The 27,851-nt window shown below is 37.1% G+C and overlaps 1 protein-coding gene across 1 annotated transcript in view; it reads right to left on the bottom strand.

The window, feature by feature from the left end:
* Window positions 1-27,334, bottom strand: part of COG3 (component of oligomeric golgi complex 3) — a 230,375-nt gene extending 203,041 nt beyond the window's left edge. The window contains exons 1-2 of the mRNA XM_053707999.1: window positions 27,094-27,334; window positions 13,751-13,897 (exon numbers count right to left, since the gene is read on the bottom strand). Coding sequence (XP_053563974.1) covers window positions 13,751-13,897; window positions 27,094-27,258 — 312 coding nt within the window. The 5' untranslated portion in view covers window positions 27,259-27,334. The remainder of the gene's footprint in view (window positions 1-13,750; window positions 13,898-27,093) is intronic.
* Between the last annotated feature and the right edge of the window lie 517 nt (window positions 27,335-27,851).

Raw genomic sequence — 27,851 nt, 5'->3', positions numbered from 1 at the left:
AGAAGCGAAAGCATCAACAAGGAATTGGAATAATTGTGCTTTATACAAAAAAATCATAACCACCATAAAAAAGGGAGGGTCTCATGGACTCTTGCCAATATGAAAGAAATGAATTTATCAGGTAAATTCTTACATAAATTATGTTTTCTTTCATGTAAATTGGCAAGAGTCCATGAGCTAGTGACGTATGGGATAGCAATACCCAAGATGTGGAACTAGAGGGAGGGATACAAATAAAGACAGCCAATTCCGCTGAAAAAACAATCCACAACCCAAATCAAAAGTTTTAATCTTATAATGAAAAAAAACTGAAACAGCTGCCTGAAGTATTTTTCTACCAAAAACTGCTTCTGAAGAAGAGAAAACATCAAAATGGTAGAATTTAGTAAAAATAAGCAAAGAAGACTAAGTTGCTGCTTTGCAAATCTGATCAACAGAAGCTTCATTCTTAAAATCCCAGGAAGTGGAAACTGACCTAGTAGAATGAGCCGTAATCCTCTGAGGCGGGGATTAACCCGACTCTAAATAAGCATGATGAATCAAAAGCTTTAACCAAGATGCCAAAGAAATGGCAGAAGCCTTCTGACCTTTCCTAGAACCAGAAAAGATAACAAATAGACTAGAAGTCTTCCTGAAATCTTTAGTAGCTTCAACATAATATTTCAAAGCTCTTACCACATCCAAAGAATGTAAAGATCTCTCCAGAGAATTCTTAGGATTAGGACACAAAGAAGGGACAACAATTTCTCTACTAATGTTGTTGGAGTTCACAACTTTAGGTAAAAATGTAAACGAAGTCCGCAAAAACCGCCTTATCCTGATGAAAAATCAGAAAAGGAGACTCACAAGAAAGAGCAGATAAATCAGAAACTCTTCTAGCAGAAGAGATGACCAAAAGGAACAACACTTTCCAAGAAAGTAATTTAATGTCCAGAGAATGCATAGGCTCAAATGGAGGAGCCTGTAAAGCCTTCAAAACCAAAGGAGGAGAAATTGATTTAATGACAGGATTTATACGAACCAAAGCCTGTACAAAACAATGAATATCAGGAAGTTTAGCAATTTTTCTATGGAACAGAACAGAAAGAGCAGAGATTTGTCCTTTCAAAGAACTTGCAGACAAACCCTTATCTAAACCATCCTGAAGAAACTGAAAAATTCTAGGAATTCTAAAAGAATGCCAAGAGAATTTATGAGAAGAGCACCATGAAATGTAAGTCTTCCAAACTCGATAAAATCGTTCTAGACAAATTTACGAGCCTGCAACATAGTATTAATCACAGAGTCAGAGAAACCTCTATGACTAAGCGTTCAATTTCCATACCATCAAAATTAATAATTTGAGATCCTGATGGAAAAACGAACCTTGAGATATAAGGTCTGGCCTTAATGGAAGCGGCCAAGGTTGGCAACTGGACATCCGAACAAGATCCACATACCAAAACCTGAGCGACCAGCAGCACAAACGATTGCTCCATGATGATTTTGAAAATCACTCTTGGAAGAAGAACTAGAGGCGGAAAAATATAGGCAGGTTAATAACTCCAAGGAAGTGTCATGCATCCACTGCTTCCGCCTGAGGATCCCTGGACCTGGATAGGTACCTGGGAAGTTTCTTGTTTAGATGAGATGCCATCAGATCTATTTCTGGAAGCCCCCACATCTGAACAATTTGAAAAAACACATCTGGGTGAAGAGACCATTCTCCCAAATGTATAGCTTGATGACAGAGATAATCCGCTTCCCAATTGTCTATACCTGGGATATGGACCGCAGAAATTAGACAGGAGCTGGATTTTGCCCAAGCAAGTATCCGAGATACTTCTTTCATAGCCTGAGGACTGAGAGTCCCACCCTGATGATTGACATACGCCACAGTTGTGACATTGTCTGTCTGAAAACCAATAAAACGTCTCTCTCTCTTCAAATAGAAGCCAAAACTGAAGAACTCTGAGAATCGCACGGAGTTCCAAAATATTGAATGATAATCTCGCCTCTTGAGATTTCCAAACCCCTTGTGCTGTCAGAGATCCCCAGACAGCTTCCCAACCTAAAAGACTTGCATCTGTTGTAATCAATGTCCAGGTTGGATGAACCGAAGAGACCCGTAGAACTATACGATGGTGATCTAACCACCAAGTCAGAGATAGTTGAATATTGGGATTCAAGGATATTAAATGTGATATCCTAGTATAATCCCTGCACCATTAATTCAGCATTAAAAACTGGAAAGGTTTCATATGAAAATGAGCAAAGGAAATCGAATCCAATGCTGCAGTCATGAGACCTAAAACTTCCATGCATATAGCTACTGAAGGAAATAATAGAGACTGAAGGTTCCGACAAGCTGAACCCAATATAAATTGTCTCTTGTCTGTTAGTGACGAAGACATTGACACAATCTATCTGGAAACCTAAAAAAGGTGACCCTTGTCTGAGGAATCAAGGAACTTTTGATAAAAAGATCCTACAACCATGTCTTTGAAGAAACAACAGAAGTTGAATCGTATGAGTTTCTGCAGAACGAAAAGACTGAGCAAGTACCACGCTATCGTCCAAAAAAGGAAACACTGAGAACCTTTGAAAAGATTCCTAGAGCTGTCGCTAGGCCAGAAAGGAAAAGCAACAAATAGGTAATGCTTGTCTAAAAAAGAGAATCTCAGAAAATGAAAATAATCTGAATGAAAACAGAATATGAAGATATGTATCCTGTAAGTCTATTGTAGGCAAATAATGCCCTTGCTGAACAAAAGGCAGAATAGACCTTATAATCACCATTCTGAAAGATGGAACTCTTACATGACAATTCAAAAGTTTTTCTTTCTTTGGGACAATGAATAGTTCTGAACAAAACCCCAGACCCCGTTCCTGAAACTGAACTGGTATGAATACCCCAGATAACTCCAGGTCTGAAACACACTTCAGGAAAGTCTGAGCCTTTACTGGATTAGCTAGAATATGTGAGAGAGAAAAAAGACTTCTCACAGGCGGTCTTACTCTGAATCCTATTCTGTACCCCAATCTAAGAAGTTTGAACCGAATTGAACCAAACAACTTTAGAAACATCTTAACCTGCCCCCTACCAGCTAAGCTGGAATAAGGGCCGCACCTTCATGCGAATTTGGGGGCTGGCTTTGATCTCTTAAATGGCTTGAATTCATTCCATTTTGAAGAAAGCTTCCAATTATAAACATGTTACTTGGGGAAGAATTAGGTTTCTGTTCCTCATTAAGAACAAAAACTAATATAAGCTTAGAATTTAATCTTGAAGCAAAAAAACTCCCTTCCCCAGAGTAACAGTTGAAAGTATTGAATCCAACTGTGAACCAAATAATTTATTACCTTGGAAGGAAAGAAAATAGAAATCTGGATTTTAGAAATCAAATCAGCATTCCAAGATTTAAGTCACAAAGTTCTTCTAGCTAAAATAGCTAAAGACATAGATTTAACCTCAGTTTTGATATCAAAAAATGGCATCACAAATGAAATTATTAGCATGTTGAATCAAGTTAACAATGCTAAACAAATCATAAACCAATACTTGTTGCCCTAAAGTTTCCAACCAAAAAAGATGAAACAGCTGCAACATCAGCCAAAGAAATTGCAGGCCTAAGAAAAGGACCTGAAAATAAATGAATTTTCCTTAGAAAGGATACAAGTTTCCCATCTAAAGGATCTTTAAAATAAATACTATTTTCCATAGGAATAGTAGTACGTTTAGCAAGAGTAGAGATAGCCCCTTTAACTTTGGGGATCTTTTCCCAAAACTCCAAATTAACTGCTGGCAAAGGATACAATTTTAAAACCTTAAAGAAGGAAAAAAAGAAGTACCAGGCCTATTCCATTCCCCAGTATTAGGAACTGGAAAAAAAACCTCTGAAGTAACCACAGGAGGTTAATAAGCAGAATTTAAATGTTAGCTAGTCTTAAAATCAAGAGGACTAGTCTCCAAAATATCCAAAATAATCAACACCTTTTCAACAAAGAACGAATGTACTCTATTTAAAAGTAAAAAAGTAGATTTGTTAGTGTCAATATCTGATGAAGGATATTCTGAATGAGATAAATCATCATCAAAGAAGGATAATTCAGTATGTTGTCGGTCATTTAAAAAAGACCTTTACATTTTATTAAAAGGTGGGATGGCAGACAAAGCCTTCAGAATAGAATCAGAAAAATATTCTTATAAATTCCCAGGTATATCTTGTACATTAGATGTTAAAAGAATAGCAATAGACAATGCATTAATACTGATGGACATTTTTTCTGCATGTAAAAGTTTATCATGATAACTTATTACAAACCATAGCTAAAGATAAAAATTCATAACATTACAATAAATTAACTTAGCTTTGGTAGGACTGATATCAGTCAGCAGGAATCCAACAGTGTTTTCTGATACAGGAACAGTTTTGAGATATCTTGCAAATGTAAGAGAAAAAACAACATATAAAGCAAAATATTAATTTCCTTATATGACAGTAATGGGAAAAAATGCAAACAAAATAAGCCTCTGGAAACCAGAAGCAAAATGAAATAAAGACTTAAATAATGTCAGAAATCTGGCGCCAAGTATGACGCCCACAACTGACAAAATATTTTTTGGCGCCAAGAACGTCTGCAACAAACACAAGCGTCATAGATGACGCAACTACGTGAAAATTCTCGGCGCCAACTAAGACGCTGGAAATGACGAAATTACGTCAACAAACTTAATTCTCGCGCCAAAAAAGTCTTGCGCCAAGAATGACGCAATAAATTATAGCATTTTGCGCTCCCGAGAGCCTAACAGCCCGCAATTTAAAAAAAGAGAGTCAATTTGAAAATTTCAGGTAAACAAATTTTTTTTTTTATATGCATTTACCAAAATGAAACTGACAGTCTGCGAAAGGAAATACACTGATTAACCTGAATCATGGCAAATATAAGTACAAAACATATATTTAAAACTTTACATATAAAGTGCCAAACCATAGCTGAGAGTGTCTTAAATAAAAGAAAACATACTTACCAAAAGACACTCATCTACATAAAGTAGATAGCCAAACCAGTACTGAAACGAGAATCAGTAGAGGTAATGGTATATAAGAGTATATCGTCGATCTGAAAAGGGAGGTAGGAGAAGAAATCTCTACGACCGATAACAGAGAACCTATGAAATAGATCCCTGTTAGGATGACCATTGCATTCAATAGGTAATACTCCCTTCACATCCCTCTGTCATTCACTGCACTCTGAGAGGAACCGGGCTTCAGCATGCTGAGAAGCGCATATCAACATAGAAATTTAGCACAAACTTACTTCACCACCTCCATAGGAGGCAAAGTTTGTAAAAACTGAATTGTGGGTGTGGCGGGGGGGGTGTATTTATAGGCATTTTGAGGTTTGGGAAACTTTGCCCCTCCTGGTAGGAATGTATATCCCATACGTCACTAGCTCATGGACTCTTGCCAATTACATGAAAGAAAAGGGTGGGCCTCATGGACTCTTGCCAATATGAAAGAAATGAATTTATCAGGTAAGTTCTTACATAAATTATGTTTTTTTTTTCATGAAATTGGCAAGAGTCCATGAGCTAGTGACGTATGGGATAGAAATATCCAAAATGTGGAAGTCCACAGAAAAGTCAATAGAGAGGGAGGGATAAAATAACAACAGATATTTCCACTGAGAAATTAAATCCACACAATAATTAAGTTTTTCTCAAAAAACTTAAATCAAAAGCAGTAGAATCAAACTGAAACAGCTGCCTGAAGAACTTTTTCAACCAAAGACTGCTTCAGAAGAAGCAAATACATCAACATTGTAAAAAACAAAACAAAAGTATGCAAAGAAGACCAAATTACTGATTTGCAAATTTGAACAACCTAAGCTTCATTCTGAAAAAGCCCAAGAAATGGCGACTGAACTTAGTAGAATGAGCTGTAAATCTCTGCGGAGCCTGCCCTGCCTCGAAATAAGCCTTGAAAAACCAAAAGCTTTCATCAGGATGCCAAAGAAATGGCAGAGGCTTCCTAACCTTTTCTGGAATCAGAAAAATAGCAAATAGACTAGAAGTCTTCTGAAATCATAGTAACCTCAATATAGAATTATAAAGCTCTTACCACATCCAAGGGATGTAAAGAACTCTCAAAGAATTCTTTAGGATTAGGACACAAAGAAGGAACAACAATTTCTCTACTAATGTTGTTCAAATTCACAACCTTAGGAAAAAAGAAGTCCACAAAACAACGTATCTAGATGAAAACAAATCAGATAAGGAGAAACAGAAGAGAGAACTGATAAATCAGAAACTCTTGTAGCAGAAGAGATAGTCAAAAGAAACAACACTTTCCAAGAAAGTAGATAATCTTCAAAGAAAATATAGGCTCAAAAGAAAAGAGCCTGCAAAATCTTTAAACCAAATAAGACTCCAAAAAAGGAGAAATTAATAAATGAACAGACTTGATAGCAACCAAAGCCTGAACAAAACAGTGAATATCAGGAAGTTTAAAACAAGCTTTCTAGAAAAAAAACAGAAAGAACAGAGATTTGTCCCTTCAAAAACTTTGCAGACAAACTTATCCAACCCATCCTGAAAAACTGTAAAATCCTAGGAATTCTAAAAGAATGCCAAGAGAATTTATGAGAACACTATAAAATATAGGTTTTCCAAACCTAATAATACATGTTCCTTGAAACAGACTTATAAGCCTGCAACATAGCGATTAAAACTGAGCCAGAGAAACCTCTGACTAAACACTAATCAATTTCCATTCCCCGAATTAGTAATTTAAGATCCCGATGAAAAAAAGCCCCTAAAACAAGAGGGCTGGCGAAAGAGAAAGCGGCCAAGGATGGCAACTGGACATCCGAACAAGATACACATACAAAACCTGTGAGGCCATGCTGATGCTATCAGAAACACATGAGGCTGTTCCAATATGATCTTGGAAATCACCTTTGGAAGAAAAAAAACCAGGCGGAAAGATGTAGTCAGGTTGCAAAACCAAGACACTGCTAATGCATCCGCCATCTCCACCCGAGGATCCCTGAACCTGAAAAGGTGCCTGGGAAATTGAGATAATCCACCTCCCAAATGTCTAAAATCGTAGAAAATAGACAGGAGATTAATTCCATCTAAGAACGTATTCAAGATACTTCTTAATTGCTAAGGAACTACGAGTCCCTATCGTTGATGGACATATGCGACAGTTGTGATATTGTCTGTCTGAAATCAGAAAATGAAAAAGTTCTCTCCTAAAAGAGGCCAAGCCTGAAAGAGCTCTGAAAAAATAGCACACAGTTCTAAAATATTGATTGGAAACCTCGCCTCTTGAAGTTTCCAAACCCCTTGTGCTGTCAAGACCATCAGACAGCTCCCCAACCTGTAAGACTTGTATCCAATAAGAATACATTCCAGGAAGGACGAACAAAAGAAGGCCCCCTGAATAAAATGGATGATAGACTAATCACCAAACAGAGAGAGTAGAGTGGTAGGATTTAAAAATATCAACTGTGATATCTAAAAACAATCCCTGTATCATTGATTCAGTATGCAAAGCAAAAAGAGATCTCAGATGAAAAACGAGCAAAGGGAACCACGCCCGATACTGCAGTTATGAGACCTAAAACTTCCATGCACATAGCCACTGAAAGAAATGTTCTAGACTGTAAGTTAGACAGGCTAACGCCACTTACAACTGACTTTTGTCCGATAAAGACAAAGACATGAACACAGAATCCATCTAGAAACCCAAAAAGTGACCCTTGTCTGAGGAATCACAAAACCCTTAGGTAAATTAAATCCTCTAACCATGTCTTGAAGAAACAAAAAAAAAAAAAAACTTAGTTGATTCATGAGGGATTATACAAAAAGAAAAAAGTCCATATATTTGAATACTGCTCTTTCATATGTATGTATTGGGTACTTGTAAAGCGTGTCTAAATCCCCCATAAGGGACTGATGACGCTGCTCATTTAAATCGACCTCTGAAGGATGAATGGACCTCGCCAGGAATCGAACCCTTAGCTTGCTACAGAGCTTAGCCACAGTGCAATCTGTCCGTGTTTAATTATAGAAAAGTTCAAGCTAATACCAAGATACCATCCAAATAAGGAAGCACCACAATACCCTACTGTCTGAAGACAGAAAGAAGGGCACCAAGAACCTTTAAAAAGATTCATAAAGCTGTCACTAAACCAAATGGAAAAGTGACAAATTGGTAAAGATTAAAAGAAAAACTCAGAAACCACAAGTGGTCTGAATGAAATAAAATATGAGGATAAACATCCTGAAAAATGTACTGGACAAACAAAACAATATAAAAGTCTTCAGATGAAAGAATGGACTGAATAAACCTTCCTTCTTAAGGACAAAGAATATAATTGAATAAGAAGAAAGAAAGGAAAGAAAGAAAGAAAGGAAAGAAAGGAAAGAAAGAAAGAAAGAAAGGAAAGAAAGGAAAGAAAGAAAGGAAAGAAAGAAAGAAAGGAAAGAAAGAAAGGAAAGAAAGAAAGGAAAGAAAGAAAGGAAAGAAAGAAAGGAAAGAAAGAAAGGAAAGAAAGAAAGGAAAGAAAGAAAGGAAAGAAATTCTTCCCATAGGCGGTCTCATTTTAAAAATCTATTCAAACCCTAAGAAAAATATAGAATTTGGACTGAGTTTATCCAAAAATAATTTAATCTGCCCCCCACCAGAAGGACTGGTTTGAGAACCGCACCTTCATGCAGTCTAATATCTAGTGATTATAAAGCGTTTTTCTCCCGGGAGGATACAAAAAAACGCTTCTTCAGTGCTTACACTAGGAGATAACCAAATTAGCAGCTGATAAAAACAGTAGTTATTATTACCCAAATAAATGGTATACAATAAATTGAACTCAAAGGCCAAAGAGCTGTATTAACACTGCCGAGAAATTAATCTATGACCCTTGGATCTAGAACAAGCCTTTGTAGTCAAGACATTCACCAACTGGTCTACATTACCAGACTAAAAGTAGGGCAGAAAAAAAACTGTAAACCTCCAGAAATAGTGGAGATAATAGAAATCAAACAAATTTATATCCTAACAAGAGAGAGATAATAAAATGTATTTGAAATCATAATAATATAGTAAACATAATTAAATGAATACATCTAAAGTAAATAAACAGAGTTATATACTTTAGAATCTGAAACTGCTTATGCTAACTGTTCAACAAAAGGTTGAGAGAACAGTAATGTCAGCCACAGATAAAGCTGAGCTAAAAATATAAACAGTACGTGAATATGCTCTACTAAAGGTTATATTCAAATTCTAAAAGAATCCCGAAAACAAGTACCAATTTCCATAGAAATAGTAGTACAGTCCCAAGAGGGAATCAGAATAACCATTCTCTAGAATATAATACAGATAGTATATTGAATAGGAAAAAACCTCAAAAGCAAAAATGTTAAAATCCATATTTGAAAAGGATTATAACATAGTTTATAGGAGGACTAGACTCCTAAAAGCTATAAATAGAAAAATTACCTTAACAAAGAACAAAAAATGTTCAAATGAAAAATAAGGAGAATTTAACAAACTGTCTGATACAGGATCCTTTGAGCCAAAGAAACCTTCATCAGTAGAATAAATAAATATGCTGTCGGTCAGAACAAACTTAATTAAATCTTAATTTTGAAAAGACCTCGTAAGTTTACTTAAAAAGCATAATAGCAGTCATAACCTTTCTAACATTGCTAGCATAAAACATGATAAATAAATGCCACATAATTGAGCTGATGAAATAACAACAGCTTAAAAATGAAAAGAACACACTTAGCTTTGTAGAATTATGTTGCAGGGCATCATAGTTTCTACAGTAACATCAGAGTCAGGTTCAGAATGAGACATCTCGCAAAATGTAACAGAAAAAGAAAAATAACATTAGGCAAAACATTCAATTTCAACAATGTAACAGTTTCAGTAGAGAAAAACAAAGGCAGGCATAATAGCTTTAAGTTCATGAAAAAACAGCGAGCAATAGGAGGGAGAGGGGTAAAATAACTAAAATTTGGCGCCAAGAATGCCGCATTACGCAAAAAGAAACTTTTTTGGCGCAAAACACCAGGAAATGACACAACTCGCGTCATAACAAATGCGATTTCGCGCCAAAACAACTAGCATCAACAAAGACGCAGGAAATTACGAAATCTGCGCCAAAGGCACAACTTAGCACCAAAAAGTAAAAAAGAATGACGCAATAAAAAACTGCATTTTGTGCCCTCGCGAGCCTAGATTTGCCTGTGAAAAAATGAAAGTCAAATTAGAAAAAGACTTAACAGGTAAGAAAAAAGTTTAAATAAACTTTCCAAACATGATTCCTATACTGAAACTGTGTAGACTGCAAAGGGAAATACATAGACCTGACTCATGGCAAATATAAGTAAAATACATATATTTAAAACTTTATATTAATACATAAAGCGCCAAACCATAGCTGAGAGTGTCTTAAATAATGATACATACTTACCGAAAGACACCCATCCATATATAACCGATAGCCAAACCAGTACTAAAAACTACCAGCAGAGGTAATGGTATATAAGAGTATATCGTCGATCTGAAAAGGGAGGTAAGAGATGAATCCCTAAGACCGATAACAGAGAACCCTTGAAAAGATTTCCCGTGAGAGAAACCATAAAATCAATAGGCAATACTCTATTCACATCCCTTTGACAAACACTGTACTCTGAGAGCAATTGGGCTTCAGAATGCTTAGAAGCGCTTATCATAGAAGAAAACAAATCAAGCACAAACTTACTTCACCACCTCCATAGGAGGCAAAGTTTGTAAAACTGAATTGTGGGTGTGGTGAGGGGTGTATTTATAGGCATTTTGAGGTTTGGGAAACTTTGCCCCCTCCTGGTAGGAATGTATATCCCATATGTCACTAGCTCATGGACTCTTGCCAATTACATGAAAGAAAAATGGTTTGGAAATCGCAAAGTGCTACTTGTACTTATTGCCCTATAACTTGCAAAAAAAGCAAAGAACATGTAAACATTGGGTATTTCTAAACTCAGAACAAAATTTAGAAACTTTTTAAGCGAGGGTGTTTTTTGATGGTTGTAGATGCATAAGAGATTTTGGGGGTCAAAGTTAGAAAAAGTGTGGGTTTTTTCCCATTTTTTCATCACATTTTATAAAAAAAATGTTATAGTAAATTATATGACATGATGAAAATAATGGTATCTTTAGAAAGTGAGAAAAATGTGTATATAATATGTGTGGGTACAGTAAATGAGTAAGAGGAAAATTACAGCTAAACACAAACACCGTGGAAATGTAAAAACAGCCCTGGTCCTTAACGGTAAGAAAATTGAAAAATGGTCTGGTCACTGAGGGGTTAAGCACAATCAGTTGTAGTTGCACTTTAGATTGTAAGCTTGAGAACCTCTCTAACTGAAGCTCACTTTGTATAAAAGTTGTTTAAAACTGTATGCCCCAGTGGCTGATTGGAACTCACACAGCAAATACGTCGTGAATAACCCCTTAGAAGAAGATATATGTAGCCCATATTTACCGTTAGCCTTAATTCACTGCCCACCTAAAGAATTACCAGGCGAAATCGAACGGCTTAAATCCTTCTCTAACCCGCTGAAGGCTTGGTGGAAAGTGAGTAGTTCACTATCCTTAAATTGCAAAGTCTCCGAGTATCTCCCATTAAGGGGAAACCCGAAATTTCCTGTAGTCCTGAACTCTGTAACATTTAAAAAATGGCATAACCTAGGCCTGGACAGGCTGATACAACTTTGGGACACAGAGAGAAAATGCGTCAAATCTTTTGACAAACTAAAAACAGAGTTTCAAATTAAGAACAAGGAATTCTTTGCATACCTGCAAAGCAGACATCTCCTCTGTGAATTGATGAGTGAGACAGGATGGAACAGGACTCTGGGTAAGCTAGAGAGCTGGATCACTTTGTACAAAAATGGTGTCAGATCCACTTCTACGTGCTATCAGTTAATCAAACTCAGTAAGGGTGAATTAGAACTGGAGAAAATTACTTCCTTATGGAACCGATTGTTACCTCAATCAAATATTGATATAAAAATTGTCCAAACTTCAATTCGCAAGGTAGCCCTGGTGACTCTATCAGCCACCTGACGGGAGATGCATGTAAAACTCTTACATAATGCATATTTTACCCACGAAAAGGGCCACAAAATTCATAACCTTAGCTTCAATAAATGCCCAAAATGTACGCTCCCTACAGCTGATTTAATGCACATGTTTTGGAGCTGTCCTAAAATAAGGCATCTTTGGTGGAAGCTAGAGTTCTGGTTCAATAGAACTCTAAAAGTTTCTCATTTGGCTCTTACACAGTAACAGATCATCTTCGGTATAAAGCACCACAGTCCATATGATAAACTGATATTTCTTTCCAAACTGGCAACTAGATACCTTGTTCTTAAAAATTGGAAATTAAGAGTAGCTCCATCTATTCCAGAGATCAAGAACTGCCTGAAAAAACAATGCTTGCTAGAACAAAGGGACACTAATTTAGATAATGATTCCGACATCAGACAATTTTTTGCCAAATGGTCAACCTTTATCAGGTCATTGCCTGATACAGCGATGAATGACCTAATATTTCCATTCAGAAACTCGGAACTGGTGCTTCTGGGTGTCTGGTAACAATCTATCAGTTGAGACGAGCTGAGATAATTTTCTGGGATTCCTCTGGTCTCATACATATGTATTCTCTTCCCCAGTTTCTGGCTCCGGTGGGGGGGGATCTCTCCTGGTTTTGTTCTTGTCCCTTCCCTTTTTTTTGCCTTGCCCTTTTTTTTTTTTCTATCCTTCCCCCTTTTTTTCTCTTCTTTTCTTTTTGGTTTTGGTATTTCATGGTTGGGCGGTTTATCTAAGATAAAATTCAGCAGAACATTTATTTGCTCACTGCTCTTGATTTAAATGTAAAACAATTTTGAACTGTTTGATGTTTGTGATTCCTATGTTATTTGTTTCTGTAAATTACTGCTGATATTTAAATAAAATAATAAAAAAAAAAAAAAACTGTATGCCCCATCTGAATCATAAAAGAAAACATTTGGATATATGTCCCTTTAAGATCTATTTCTCAATTATTTTATAACATTGTTTGCTGTGAAGAAGAGGCATGATATTTCTGCAGACACAAATTCGCAGTTTTGAGAATTACAAAACCAAGAATAGATAGAAAAAATGCCCCAAATAATCTTACAGAAACCTATAGGAGAGCATAACATTGTGAATAGATTATTCATTGCTGTGTTTTGGTAAACAATTTTTAATATACAGCCTTGTGCTACATAATTAAAAACTAATACTTATTTCAGGATGACTAACATTTGGATTACAATATACCTTAGGAGCTCGATTTATCAAGCCCTTCGCCTCTCTGCGACTGCAGGTTCTCACAAAAGTACCTGCAGTCACAATTTATTAAAGCAGCGGTCATCAGACCGTTACTTCCTAGCATTTTTTCCACCTCTAATCTCCTGAAAATGCTTTTTCAACTAAATGTAGTAGTAGATGAAATAATTGTTCAATCTGGATGATCTGCCTTTCAATATCTGGAGTTCAAAATGGCAATACACATTTACTTTAAAATAGTTATTATGTGTACAGTATAACTTAATTAAACCACATGCAAAAACAACCCGTCAATTTTATGCTATGTAATTCTCAGAACAATTACTTCCAGGGATTGCAAATTATAGGCTGGTTGACATCTTGCTGAAAACAATAAGGCCCTAAGCACTTACTTGTTGTGCTGTTTCAATTCTGTCATCTTCCATTCCCAGTGTAGAAAATCCCTGTAGCAAGATGCCCTCTGTGGATTCTGGCACAGCAGTAGACATTGATACGGTTAATGACCTTGAAGTTAAACTGCATAAATCTTCAATGGGGAGCTGTATCACAAACAAATAAAATAGAGTCAACCAGCAAAATGAGCACACATTTTATTAAAATCTACCTATAGCTACCAACTGAGACAGCTTTTAAAGGTGTTAAATACTTAAAGTGGTTGTAAAATTTAATGAATTAAAGTCCAGTATCAAAAAATGATCTTAAAAATAAATTAAAGTTTACAAAGACGCTTATTTTTTAAAATACTTACCTTTGCGTTATGGTAAACATAACGCTGATCCTTTGCCCGCATCTCCTGCCTTCTTTAGCATATGGATGATGAATCTGGCTTCCTCCAATCGTTGCATGCCCCCGAGCTGGACGCCAAAGGGAGCACGCAATGCCAGATACGGGCGGAGGATCGGCGTTATGTTTACCATAACACAATAGTAAGCCTGCATCTCCTGCTTTCTTTAGCAGATTGATGACGAATCTGGCTTCCTACAATCGTTGCGTGCCCCCTTTGGTGTCCAGCTCATGGCTGCCCTGGTGGAATAATTGTAAAAAAGGGGCAGTCCCTGTGAGTGTCGAGGTGTCTCCTATTAAAAGTAATGGAGCTCGCTAATAAAGGACACTGCTTAATAGCAGGTAGCAGTGAGCACACTATAAAAAGTAAATCCTGCAGCCAATATAAATCACATTATGTTGCTTTCTGCATATAGCATCTTACAATCACCTATATTTTTGTATGCATGTGTTTTTCTATTAGGGTTTTAAGTATTTTGAGTGTTTTCAGAAAAACTCCAAACCAGTTTCAGAGAAAAATCTCTAGAGATCTGTAGTGCAAAAATCTTTACAGAATTACGCCGGGATTTGAGAGACAATTTCATGCACGCTCATGGATCGCCCATGTTCAGCCCATTTTACAAAGAAAAAACAAACAAAACATAAATACAAAATGCAAAGTGTTTTTTTTGGGGGGGGGGGTTAAGTATGAATTTTCGTGTTTTTTGTGTGCATCCAGTGTACTTAAATTATGATTTACGCTATGCATATTTAATACTATCTATGCCTGTGTAATTTACATACAAATTCTACATTTATGATAAAATATGATTTTTAATGAATAATTTTGTTACCATTTCTGATGCACCTTAATACAATTTTTTCCTGCGTATTTTTGTGTGAATGGTTCAATTGTTTTGTAAGATTTTTACAATACAAATTTTACTGTGCGCATTTGTAATGTCTGCATCTCCTCTCCATACAAAAATGCAGTATACGCCCCCCTTAGCAAGACACCCTGTTTTCAAGGTAAAAAGTGGCTTTAGATCATTCAACCAGGGAACAGAAGGACTGGCGAGCACTTATTACCAGCCCCAATATAAGGAATGCTTTGTATAATAAAACATTTTTTTAATCTACCTGGCACTGGTGAAGATATTTTTGTATCTTAAAATAGTTACTGAAAATTAAAAAGGGAAAGTAAACCCCACAATTTTCATTTATGATTCAGATAGAACATACAATTTTAAACAACTTTCCATTTTAATTCTATTATCAAATTTTCTTAATTCTCTTGTTATCCATTGCTGAAGGGACAGCATTGCACTACTGACAGGAAGCTGAAAATATCTATTTAGCCAATCACAAGAGACAAATGTGTGCAGGCGCCAATCAGCAGCAGCTCCCACTAGTGTATGATATGTGCATATTTATTTTTTAACAAGGGATACTAAGAGAACGAAGCACATTTGAAAATAGAAGTGAATTTAAAAAAGTGTCTTAAAATGACATGCTCTATCTGAATAATGCAAGTTTAATTATGACTTTCCTATCCCTTAGAGTCAAGCCCAAAAAAAGAAAATTTAAAAAAAAAGTTTAGGTTTTAAACCATAAAAATAGGTTGGCCTGATCTGCTTTGCATGCAAAAGGATGCATCCAATTAATCTTTACTGCCAATATGCACTTTGCCTGTTGCACAATATATATTTTAATGTATAAGCAAAGCTAACAAAGTTTTACCAAGAATAGACCATCATAGAATATATCTACTGTACAGTTGTGAGGGGGAGTAGAAATACCTAGGGAACGGCACAATTTTTGGCTGTGTGTATAAGCACTAATAGGTAGATAAGAGACCGACATTCAGCGATTACTTGATTTTGATCAAATTGTTTTGGATAAAAGAAAATATCACCTCCTCAGTAAAATAAGATCAAATGTGGCAAAACTTATATACAGGTTAGAGGTTTCAAGAAGATTGAGACACAGTTTAAAAAAATCCCATATTCATGCAGCTCTAAAATAAAACCAAGCAGTAGTAGCTTTAGCTACTGGTTGCATGAAAGAACTGCAAAAATATTCCAAGCTTAATTTTACCCAATTATTTACCATGGAGGATCCCAGCACATTTGATATCATAGCCCTCTGTGAACCATACCAACAAAGATACAGACAGAATATAAGAACCAAGAGGCCCATCAAGATTATGTATATTTCCTTCTGAAGTGTAAGCTTTAAGGGACAGTAAATCAAAATTAAACGTTCATGATTCAGACAGAGCATGCAATGTTAAAGGGACATTATGCACTCATTTTTTCTTTGCACAAATGTTTTGTAGATGATCTATTTATATAGCCCATAAAGTTTTTTTTTTACAAAAATGTATAGTTTTGCTTATTTTTAAATAACATTGCTCTGATTTTCAGACTCCTAACCAAGCCCCAAAGTTTTATGAGAATACTGTCAGCTACCTCTACTCCAGCTTGCTCCTATTTGTATAAAGGGTCTTTTCATATGCAAAAGAAGGTGGAGGGGGGAGTGTCTTATTTCCTACTTGCAGTGGGCTTTCCAGCTACCTTTTCAACAAAGCTAAACTGAGAGTTTCTAAGTAAGTTTTTAAATGGTTTTATACTGGATTTTTATATCAATATCTGTGCATCTTATTCTTTATAGTAGTGTCTATTACATGCAGTTATATGAAAATGAGTGTATACGGTCCCTTTAAATACATTTTCCAATGTACTTCTATTATCAAATTTGCCAAGTTCTATTAGCATCCTTTGTTGTAGGAGCAGCAATGTGTTGGATAAGCCAGTGGCAAGAGGAATATGTGCAGCCACCAATCAGAAGCTAGCTCCCATTACTGAATTACTGCCCCTGAGCATACCTAGGTATACTTTCCAACAAAGAATACCAAGTTTAATTTTGACTTTATTGTCCCTTAAACTTAAACTAATTCTTAGGACTGCCTTCCAATATCCCAAGTGTTCTGTTATTTCCTTGCATTCAAAGTCCATAACAGCTATTATGGAAGTTTATTCCATTCATTTAAATAAAATTAAAAAAACACACACTCTGTAAGTAACTGCTTCTATAAATTACTTCTGAACCTCCTACCCTCCAAATGAAATATGGTTGCTCTATTGTAAAAAAAATGCTTTTAGTTGCAGTGTTATTAAAAACTTAAAAGGTTTCTATGGCCTAGATTTGGAGTTTGGCGGTAGCCGTGAAAACCAGCGTTAGAGGCTCCTAACGCTGGTTTTAGGCTAACTCCGGTATTTGGAGTCACTCAAAAAAGGGTCTAACGCTCACTTTTCAGCCGCGACTTTTCCATACCGCAGATCCCCTTACGTCATTTGCGTATCCTATCTTTTCAATGGGATCTTTCTAACTCCGGTATTTAGAGTCGTGTCTGAAGTGAGCGTTAGAAATCTAACGACAAAACTCCAGCCGCAGAAAAAAGTCAGTAGTTAAGAGCTTTATGAACCGGCGTTAGCCCAAAAAGCTCTTAACTACTGTACTCTAAAGTACACTAACACCCATAAACTACCTATGTACCCCTAAACCGAGGTCCCCCCACATCCCCGCCGCTCGATTAAATTTTTTTAACCCCTAATCTGCCGACCGCCACCTACGTTATACTTATGTACCCCTAATCTGCTGCCCCTAACACCGCCGACCCCTGTATTATATTTATTAAACCCTAATCTGCCCCCCACAACGTCGCCGCCAGCTACCTACAATAATTAACCCCTAATCTGCCGACCGCAAAGCGCCGCCACCTACATTATAGTTATGTACCCCTAATCTGCCGCCCCTAACACCGCCGACCCCTATATTATATTTATTAACCCCTAATCTGCCGCCCACAACGTTGCCCCCACCTGCCTACACTTATTAACCCCTAATCTGCCGAGCGGACCGCACCGCTACTATAATAAAGTTATTAACCCCTAATCCGCCTCACTAACCCTATAATAAATAGTATTAACCCCTAATCTGCCCTCCCTAACATCGCCGACACCTAACTTCAATTATTAACCCCTAATCTGCCGACCGGAGCTCACCGCTATTCTAATAAATCTATTAACCCCTAAAGCTAAGTCTAACCCTAACACTAACACCCCCCTAAATTAAATATAATTTTAATCTAACGAAATTAATTAACTCTTATTAAATAAATTATTCCTATTTAAAGCTAAATACTTACCTGTAAAATAAATCCTAATATAGCTACAATATAAATTATAATTACATTGTAGCTATTTTAGGATTAATATTTATTTTACAGGCAACTTTGTAATTATTTTAACCAGGTACAATAGCTATTAAATAGTTAAGAACTATTTAATAGATACCTAGTTAAAATAATTACAAAATTACCTGTAAAATAAATCCTAACCTAAGTTACAATTAAACCTAACACTATACTATCATTAAATTAATTAAATAAAATACCTACAATTACCTACAATTAAACCCAACACTACACTATCAATACATTAATTAAATACAATATCTACAAATAACTACAATGAAATAAACTAACTAAAGTACAAAAAATAAAAAAGAACTAAGTTACAAAAAATAAAAAAATATTTACAAACATAAGAAAAATATTACAACAATTTTAAACTAATTACACCTACTCTAAGCCCCCTAATAAAATAACAAAGACCCCCAAAATAAAAAATGCCCTACCCTATTCTAAATTACTAAAGTTCAAAGCTCTTTTACCTTACCAGCCCTGAACAGGGCCCTTTGCGGGGCATGCCCCAAGAAGTTCAGCTCTTTTGCCTGTAAAAAAAAAAAACATACAATACCCCCCCCCCAACATTACAACCCACCACCCACATACCCCTAATCTAACCCAAACCCCCCTTAAATAAACCTAACACTAAGCCCCTGAAGATCATCCTACCTTGTCTTCACCTCACCAGGTATCACCGATCCGTCCTGGCTCCAAAATCTTCATCCAACCCAAGCGGGGGCTGGCGATCCATCATCCGGTGGCTGAAGAGGTCCAGAAGAGGCTCCAAAGTCTTCATCCTATCCGGGAAGAAGAGGCGATCCGGACCGGCAACCATCTTGATCCAAGCGGCATCTTCTATCTTCATCCGATGACGACCGGCTCCATCCTGAATACCTCCACGCGGACCCATCTTCTTCCGGCGACGTCCAACTGAAGAATGACGGTTCCTTTAAGGGACGTCATCCAAGATGGTGTCCCTCGAATTCCGATTGGCTGATAGGATTCTATCAGCCAATCGGAATTAAGGTAGGAATATTCTGATTGGCTGATGGAATCAGCCAATTAGAATCAAGTTCAATCCGATTGGCCAATCAGATTGAGCTCGCATTCTATTGGCTGATCGGAACATCAACAACAACTGGATACACTACAAGAGAAATAAATTTATCAGGTAAGCATAAATTATGTTTTTGTAATTATTTTAACTAGGTATCTATTAAATAGTTCTTAACTATTTAATAGCTATTGTACCTGGTTAAAATAATTACAAAGTTGCCTGTAAAATAAATATTAATCCTAAAATAGCTACAATGTAATTATAATTTATATTGTAGCTATATTAGGATTTATTTTACAGGTAAGTATTTAGCTTTAAATAGGAATAAAAGAGTTAATTAATTTCGTTAGATTAAAATTATATTTAATTTAGGGGGGTGATAGTGTTAGGGTTAGACTTAGCTTTAGGGGTTAATACATTTATTAGAATAGCGGTGAGCTCCGGTCGGCAGATTAGGGGTTAATAATTGAAGTTAGGTGTCGGCGATGTTAGGGAGGGCAGATTAGGGGTTAATACTATTTATTATAGGGTTAGTGAGGCGGATTAGGGGTTAATAACTTTATTATAGTAGCGGTGCGGTCCGCTCGGCAGATTAGGGGTTAATAAGTGTAGGCAGGTGGGGGCAACGTTGTGGGCGGCAGATTAGGGGTTAATAAATATAATATAGGGGTCGGCGGTGTTAGGAGCAGCAGATTAGGAGTACATAAGGATAATGTAAGTAGCGGCGGTTTACAGAGCGGCAGATTAGGGGTTAAAAATAATATGCAGGGGTCAGCGATAGCGGGTGGCGGCAGAATAGGGGTTAATAAGTGTAAGGTTAGGGGTATTTAGACTCGGGGTACATGTTAGGGTGTTAGGTGCAGACGTAGGAAGTGTTTCCCCATAGCAAACAATGGGGCTGCGTTAGGAGCTGAACGCGGCTTTTTTGCAGGTGTTAGGTTTTTTCAGCTCAAACAGCCCCATTGTTTCCTATGGGGGAATCGTGCACGAGCACGTTTTTGAGGCTGGCCGCTTGCGTAAGCAACTCTGGTATCGAGAGTTGAAGTTGCGTTAAATATGCTCTACGCTCCTTTTTTGGAGCCTAACGCTGACATTATATGGACTCTCAATACCAGAGTTATTTTTATGGTGCGGCCAGAAAAAATCCGGCGTTAGCTACGCGGGTCCTTACCGACAAAACTCTAAATCTAGCCGTATGTTACTTATCTCTCTTCTCTAAGCTATACATATTAAAGGGACATTACACTGTAAAATTGTTTTATATGAATGTATTTTCAATGACTGGTTATACCAGCTGCAGAGCATAAAATTTATGAGAAATAGCATTTTCAGGTTTATTTGTATATATATGAAATAGCTGGTTTTGCGCTTTTAAACCACAGCCTTTTACAATGGGTTGAACTTCAGGTAATATCAGATCTCATTATGTTATCACTTTTATGTACAGACTTTCTTCGTTATCGTATATATTTGTCTAGAAAACCAAAGCTCAATACTTAGAGAGAACAATGGGAAATTATCATTTTATTATTTAAAGGGCCAGTAAACATAGAAAATAAGGCTGATATAATTCTGCACATAGTGCAGAATTATATAACATTATATTAGTGCTAGCTTTATGTAATCTAATATTCCCTGTGAACTTTTATTAAAAAAGTGTTTTCCAGACCCGCTCTCTGTCCTCTACTGAGCGATTCTGTTTTTTACACTGTGCTCATCTAGCCAGCTGTCTAGTCACAGCCCGGCCTGACCGCGCCATTACACTCAGTGCAGCTCGCTCCTGCTCTGTCTGACAGCGGGAGCGAGCTGCACTGAGTGTAATGGCGCTGGCGCAGTGTAAAAAACAGACCCGCACAGACAGAGAGCAGGTCTGGAAAACACTATTTTTGAATAAAAGTTCACAGGGATGACCGCCTGGACTGGAGATTCCTGCAGGCGGTCTTATGCAAGATGGGATTCGGAAAAACTATTTTAAAGAGAATTTTCAGCTTATACCAAAGTCCATCAGCTAAAGTAAAAGCTAATAATATACTATCGGATGCGTTTTCTATACAAAATGGCACCCGGCAGGGATGTCCCCTGTCTCCCCTGCTATTTGTGTTGAGCATGGAAATACTGGCCCACAAAATCAGACAAAATAAACAGATTTCGGGTATTAAGATAGGGCAAGATAATTATAAGTTATCACTTTACGCGGACGACGTGTTACTTACTCTGACCAACCCTACAGAATCAATATCGGAAGTGTTGAGGGAGTTTAGAGAGTTTGGATCTTTCTCTAATTTTTTAATAAATGATCAAAAGTCGGAGATTTTAAACATCACTATGCCAGCTGTGGAATATTTAGAAATATTAAAGAAGTGTCCATTTAGCCCCCCCAAAAAAGCCATTAAATATCTGGGGATATACCTATCCCCTAAGCCCTCTATCCTGTTTGAATGGAATTATCAGACCCTTTACAGAGAATTGGAGGGGGAGCTAAGTGGATGGGGTGATAAATCAATTTCATGGTGGGGACGCATTCAGGCGGTAAAAATGACTGTATTGACCAGAATTCTCTATATATTCCAAACGGTGCCAATCGCATTGACTAACTCATTTCGCAATGCGCTACAAACATTGATAAATAAATACATTTGGGGTAAAATTAAACCTAGAATCATTAAAAAGACAATGTATCGGTCTACCCGAGAAGGTGGATTAGGACTTCCCAATTTAGAGCTGTATTATAAGGCCAAATGTTTACAAAAAATACTAGATTGGCACCGCAATGCAGAAAGTAAGGCCTGGATAGCGCTAGATTCCCATATATTGAAATCCCCGTCCCCTGGTGCATTATGTTGGATAGATAAAAAGAGCCGCCCGCCATGGGTCAAAACATACCCTCTTTACAAGCACGTGTTCGAGATCTGGGATAATATTTTAGTCAATAATGAGAAGATATCTTCTCTGAGATCCCCTATGTCCCCAGTATCGGCCAACGCAGAACTCCATGGGGGGTTAGAGCAAAAACTGAACACACAGCATAATTGGGAGATGGGATACACGATACCCATAGACAAATTTTTGAACGGCGGTAAGCTCAAGCCGAGAAATGAATTAAATAATATACTGGGGGGAGCATTTTCGAAATGGTTGAAATATTACCAAATCGCCGGATACAGAAGCGATAACCAGACAACCCTCCCTGTTTGAACAACTGTGCCTTAGTGTCCAGCCATTATGTCACACTTTATCATGGGCAAAAAAAGCATTATCATTTAGAGAGCCAAAAGAAATTCCTAACTATGTAGATAGATGGCATAGGGAACTAGGGTTAGAGTTAACAGAAAAAGATTGGAAACGCATTATACATAACACCAGAACATCTTCAGTATCTGCTAAAGCATTAGAATTAAATTTTAAGATCTTAGCGAGATGGTATCTCACACCGGTAAGGATTAAGACGATATACCCAACTGCCTCTGACATGTGTTGGAGAGGCTGCGGCAGTAGAGGCACTATGATCCACATATGGTGGTCTTGCAATAATCTACAACCTTTCTGGCTAAAAATAGGGGAATACATTAAATCCATTAGCAACCAAAACCACAAGTACCACCTCCAACCCACTACAGCACTATTAAATCTACTCCCACAATGCAAGTGTAAAATACGTAAGAAATTAGTACAACTAGCTCTAAACACTGCAAAATCCTTGATAGCTATTAATTGGAAATCCCAAATAATCCCTACATACCAAGCATGGGAGTCACTAATGGAACAAACAATTCACCTAGAGGAATATGGATACTTTGTAAGGAAAGATATGGAAATGTTCCATAATATAAAATTTTATTGGGAAACACGAATGCATATACATTGACTACTCTATAGCAATATACAGTGTAATATTGTTAAATAGGAGAGAGATCCCCACGTAAATTGTGTAGAAGATGAATTAGATCAAACTGTTTCTATGAAGATGGGCAAAGGGACCTCAGTTTTGAGTAAACAAAATGACCAACTAATGTTCAGTTTTCTTACTAAGTTGTATAAATTGTTTTATAATTCACTAAATGCAAATTAAAATGCTGGATGTTATGCTTTCGCATTGTACAGGGAGTGCAGAATTATTAGGCAAGTTGTATTTTTGAGGATTAATTTTATTATTGAACAACAACCATGTTCTCAATGAACCCAAAAAAAACTCATTAATATCAAAGCTGAATATTTTTGGAAGTAGTTTTTAGTTTGTTTTTAGTTTTAGCTATTTTAGGGGGATATCTGTGTGTGCAGGTGACTATTACTGTGCATAATTATTAGGCGACTTAACAAAAAACAAATATATACCCATTTCAATTATTTATTTTTACCAGTGAAACCAATATAACATCTCAACATTCACAAATATACATTTCTGACATTCAAAAACAAAACAAAAACAAATCAGTGACCAATATAGCCACCTTTCTTTGCAAGGACAGTCAAAAGCCTGCCATCCATGGATTCTGTCAGTGTTTTGATCTGTTCACCATCAACATTGCGTGCAGCAGCAACCACAGCCTCCCAGACACTGTTCAGAGAGGTGTACTGTTTTCCCTCCTTGTAAATCTCACATTTGATGATGGACCACAGGTTCTCAATGGGGTTCAGATCAGGTGAACAAGGAGGCCATGTCATTAGATTTTCTTCTTTTATACCCTTTCTTGCCAGCCACGCTGTGGAGTACTTGGACGCGTGTGATGGAGCATTGTCCTGCATGAAAATCATGTTTTTCTTGAAGGATGCAGACTTCTTCCTGTACCACTGCTTGAAGAAGGTGTCTTCCAGAAACTGGCAGTAGGACTGGGAGTTGAGCTTGACTCCATCCTCAACCCGAAAAGGCCCCACAAGCTCATCTTTGATGATACCAGCCCAAACCAGTACTCCACCTCCACCTTGCTGGCGTCTGAGTCGGACTGGAGCTCTCTGCCCTTTACCAATCCAGCCACGGGCCCATCCATCTGGCCCATCAAGACTCACTCTCATTTCATCAGTCCATAAAACCTTAGAAAAATCAGTCTTGAGATATTTCTTGGCCCAGTCTTGACGTTTCAGCTTGTGTGTCTTGTTCAGTGGTGGTCGTCTTTCAGCCTTTCTTACCTTGGCCATGTCTCTGAGTATTGCACACCTTGTGCTTTTGGGCACTCCAGTGATGTTGCAGCTCTGAAATATGGCCAAACTGGTGGCAAGTGGCATCTTGGCAGCTGCACGCTTGACTTTTCTCAGTTCATGGGCAGTTATTTTGCGCCTTGGTTTTTCCACACGCTTCTTGCAACCCTGTTGACTATTTTGAATGAAACGCTTGATTGTTCGATGATCACGCTTCAGAAGCTTTGCAATTTTAAGAGTGCTGCATCCCTCTGCAAGATATCTCACTATTTTTGACTTTTCTGAGCCTGTCAAGTCCTTCTTTTGACCCATTTTGCCAAAGGAAAGGAAGTTGCCTAATAATTATGCACACCTGATATAGGGTGTTGATGTCATTAGACCACACCCCTTCTCATTACAGAGATGCACATCACCTAATATGCTTAATTGGTAGTAGGCTTTCGAGCCTATACAGCTTGGAGTAAGACAACATGCATAAAGAGGATGATGTGGTCAAAATACTCATTTGCCTAATAATTCTGCACTCCCTGTATAAAACTGACATAGCTTTTATTGATATGTATCCTTTGTGATCTGAAACACGTTATTATGTATTGTTTTTCTTTTCATCCAATAAAAAATATTATTTAAAAAAAAAAAAGTTCACAGGGAATATTAGATTACATAAGGCTAGCACTAATATAATATTATATAATTCTGCACTATGTGCAGAATTATATAAACATTATTTTCTATGTTTACTGGCCCTTTAACTATCGTGCCCCCCCCCACCCCACAGAGAGTGTAATTGCTGGTTGGGTTACTTAGGCTAAACAATAGAATATACTCCAGTATAGAAACTTTCAGTATAGGTTGGGATACCACAGGCTAAGACAGCTATTTCATATGCCAAAATAGGGGTAAAGAAGCTACTTGTAAACAATTTAAAACACTCCAGAAGGTCAAATGAATCATTGATAACAATTTAAAGGGGAGAAACTTTTGGGGTGAACTGTCTCTTTAAGTTAATGAAACCTTTCCTCATCAGCTGTAATTTTTAGCATTATAGTTACTGTATATCCTCCTGGCGATATGCCTCAATAACTGTACACAATATTTAAAGTGAACAGTTGTAATGAAGATATGTTTAACAGTACGGTTAGCTGTTTGAACTGTTCTCCAATCAGCGCTCTAGCCACATGGCACTCACACTTTTTTTTTTGTAACTAGAGCGCTAATTGGAGAACAGTTCAAACCGTTGGCTCACATAAAAAAAAAATTGAAGTGAGAGGCCAGAGCATTTGAATTTCAGCACTGTACTAAATTTTAAGCTAAATCACATCTTCAATACAACTGATGAATTAAAGTCCATCTAAAATACTGCTAATATTACAGATCTGTTTATACAAAGGGGAAACCACTTTAAGACCTAATAAGGATCTACAAGTAAGTATATGAACCTCACCTTTTTCTACTGCTAATAGTATTTTTTTCTATACAACCAAGCACCCTAAATATTTTACCTGCAATGTTTACAAAATCTCAAGTCTTTTTAATTAAAGGAATAGTCTAGTCAAAATTAAACTTTCATGATTCAGATAGAGCATGCAATTTTAAGCCACTTTCTTATTTACGCCTATTATTAATTTTTCTTCATTCTGTCGGTATCTTTATTTAAAAAATGTAAGCATATGAGCCGGCCCATTTTTGGTTTAGCACCTGGGTAGCATTTCTGATTGGTGTTTAAATGTAGCCACCAATCAGCAAGCGCTACCTAGGTACTGAACCAAAAATGGACCGGCTAGTAAGCTTACATTCAAATAAAAATACAAAAAGAGAACAAAGAAAAATTGATAATAGGAGTAAATTAGAAAGTTGCATGGTCTATCTGAATCATGAAAGTTTAATTTTGACTAGACTATTCCTTTAATAACAAGTCTCATTTATCTTTTTTTACGGTCAGATTATATATATATATATATATATATATATATATATATATATATATATATATATATATATTAGTAAAGTAAGGGGATGCACTCACCAGGATTTCCAAAGTTACCTTTAATGTAACGTTTCAGGGTGTTACCCCCTTCGTCAGACAATACAAAATAACCCTGGCGAGTGCATCCCCATTCTTTACTACTATCAATACCATGGAAGCACCCTGGGTGGATGAAATGTTAACCATGAGTGCTGGCCTGCCTGATATACTGTATATATATATATATATATATATACACACACACACATACATACATACATACACAAACATAACAATACAACATACATATTCAACCAAAGCTTCATCACTATTGTGCTACAGAAAATTTCATACAAAACCAGAGTATTTTATTGCCAGAAGCAAAATAATATGAAGCAATAAACTGCAGCGATTAAAGAAATGTATTCAAACTAATAAAATACTAATGCTAGACATGAAATAAGCATTTTACTATGACCCTCTACGTGATTACTTACAAGGCTGCAGGAACCATAAACCCAGTCTGATGCTGTGCTGTCAGCATGCCCTGCCCACCCACTCTCACCTCTGCGGGCACTGGCAGGTCCTCAGCAGCAGCTTTAATCTCCAATACAGACTCGGTCTGGCGGTCAGTGAGCGGCGCTAATGGATCTGGCCGCCGATCCCACATTGCCAGGCGCTCCCGGATCTCCTGCTCCTCAGCTGCCGACATCATCAATATTAACACCATGAACTGGGGCAGCCACAACAACCAGTGTCCAGATCCGCTTCCGGGATCCTGAAATCAGGCTACTGGACTGAGTTGAAGCACCACTGCTGCAACCCGGAACAGCTTACAGAGGCCAGCTAGCGGCTGACAGCTCATTGAAACCACGCCCACCCACAACGTATTTGCATAATTTAGCGATTAGTCAGCCAATTGCAGTAAGTCAGCCAGGAAGGTAATGTGACGTTGGGTTCCACGCAGACAAAAATGTGTGGCCTAGTTCAATACAAAACATTCATTGGGTAAGGCAGGCTAAGTGTGGCTATAGGTAGCTATGACAGCTCTGACTCAGGCGCAGAGAAGCTGGTTGGTTGAACGACAGAGCGAACGTGCTTAGTGCATTGATTATACTTGGCAAGATGTGCAAAGCATTTCTTCTATATATATTTGTGTTACGTGAATATTATTACGTTGATTATACAATGCAATTTATAATTTTATTACAATAATATTTTTAACATTATTTACTAACTAAGCACAGCAACACAGTGAACTTCGTTCTGATGAGAACACTTGTCCCAGGCATGAATCGGTTAATTCTGCATATATATTTATTT

The sequence above is a fragment of the Bombina bombina genome, chromosome 3 (assembly GCF_027579735.1).
Source record: "Bombina bombina isolate aBomBom1 chromosome 3, aBomBom1.pri, whole genome shotgun sequence".
Lineage (NCBI taxonomy): Eukaryota > Metazoa > Chordata > Amphibia > Anura > Bombinatoridae > Bombina > Bombina bombina.
This window is presented reverse-complemented; position numbering and strand designations above follow the sequence as displayed.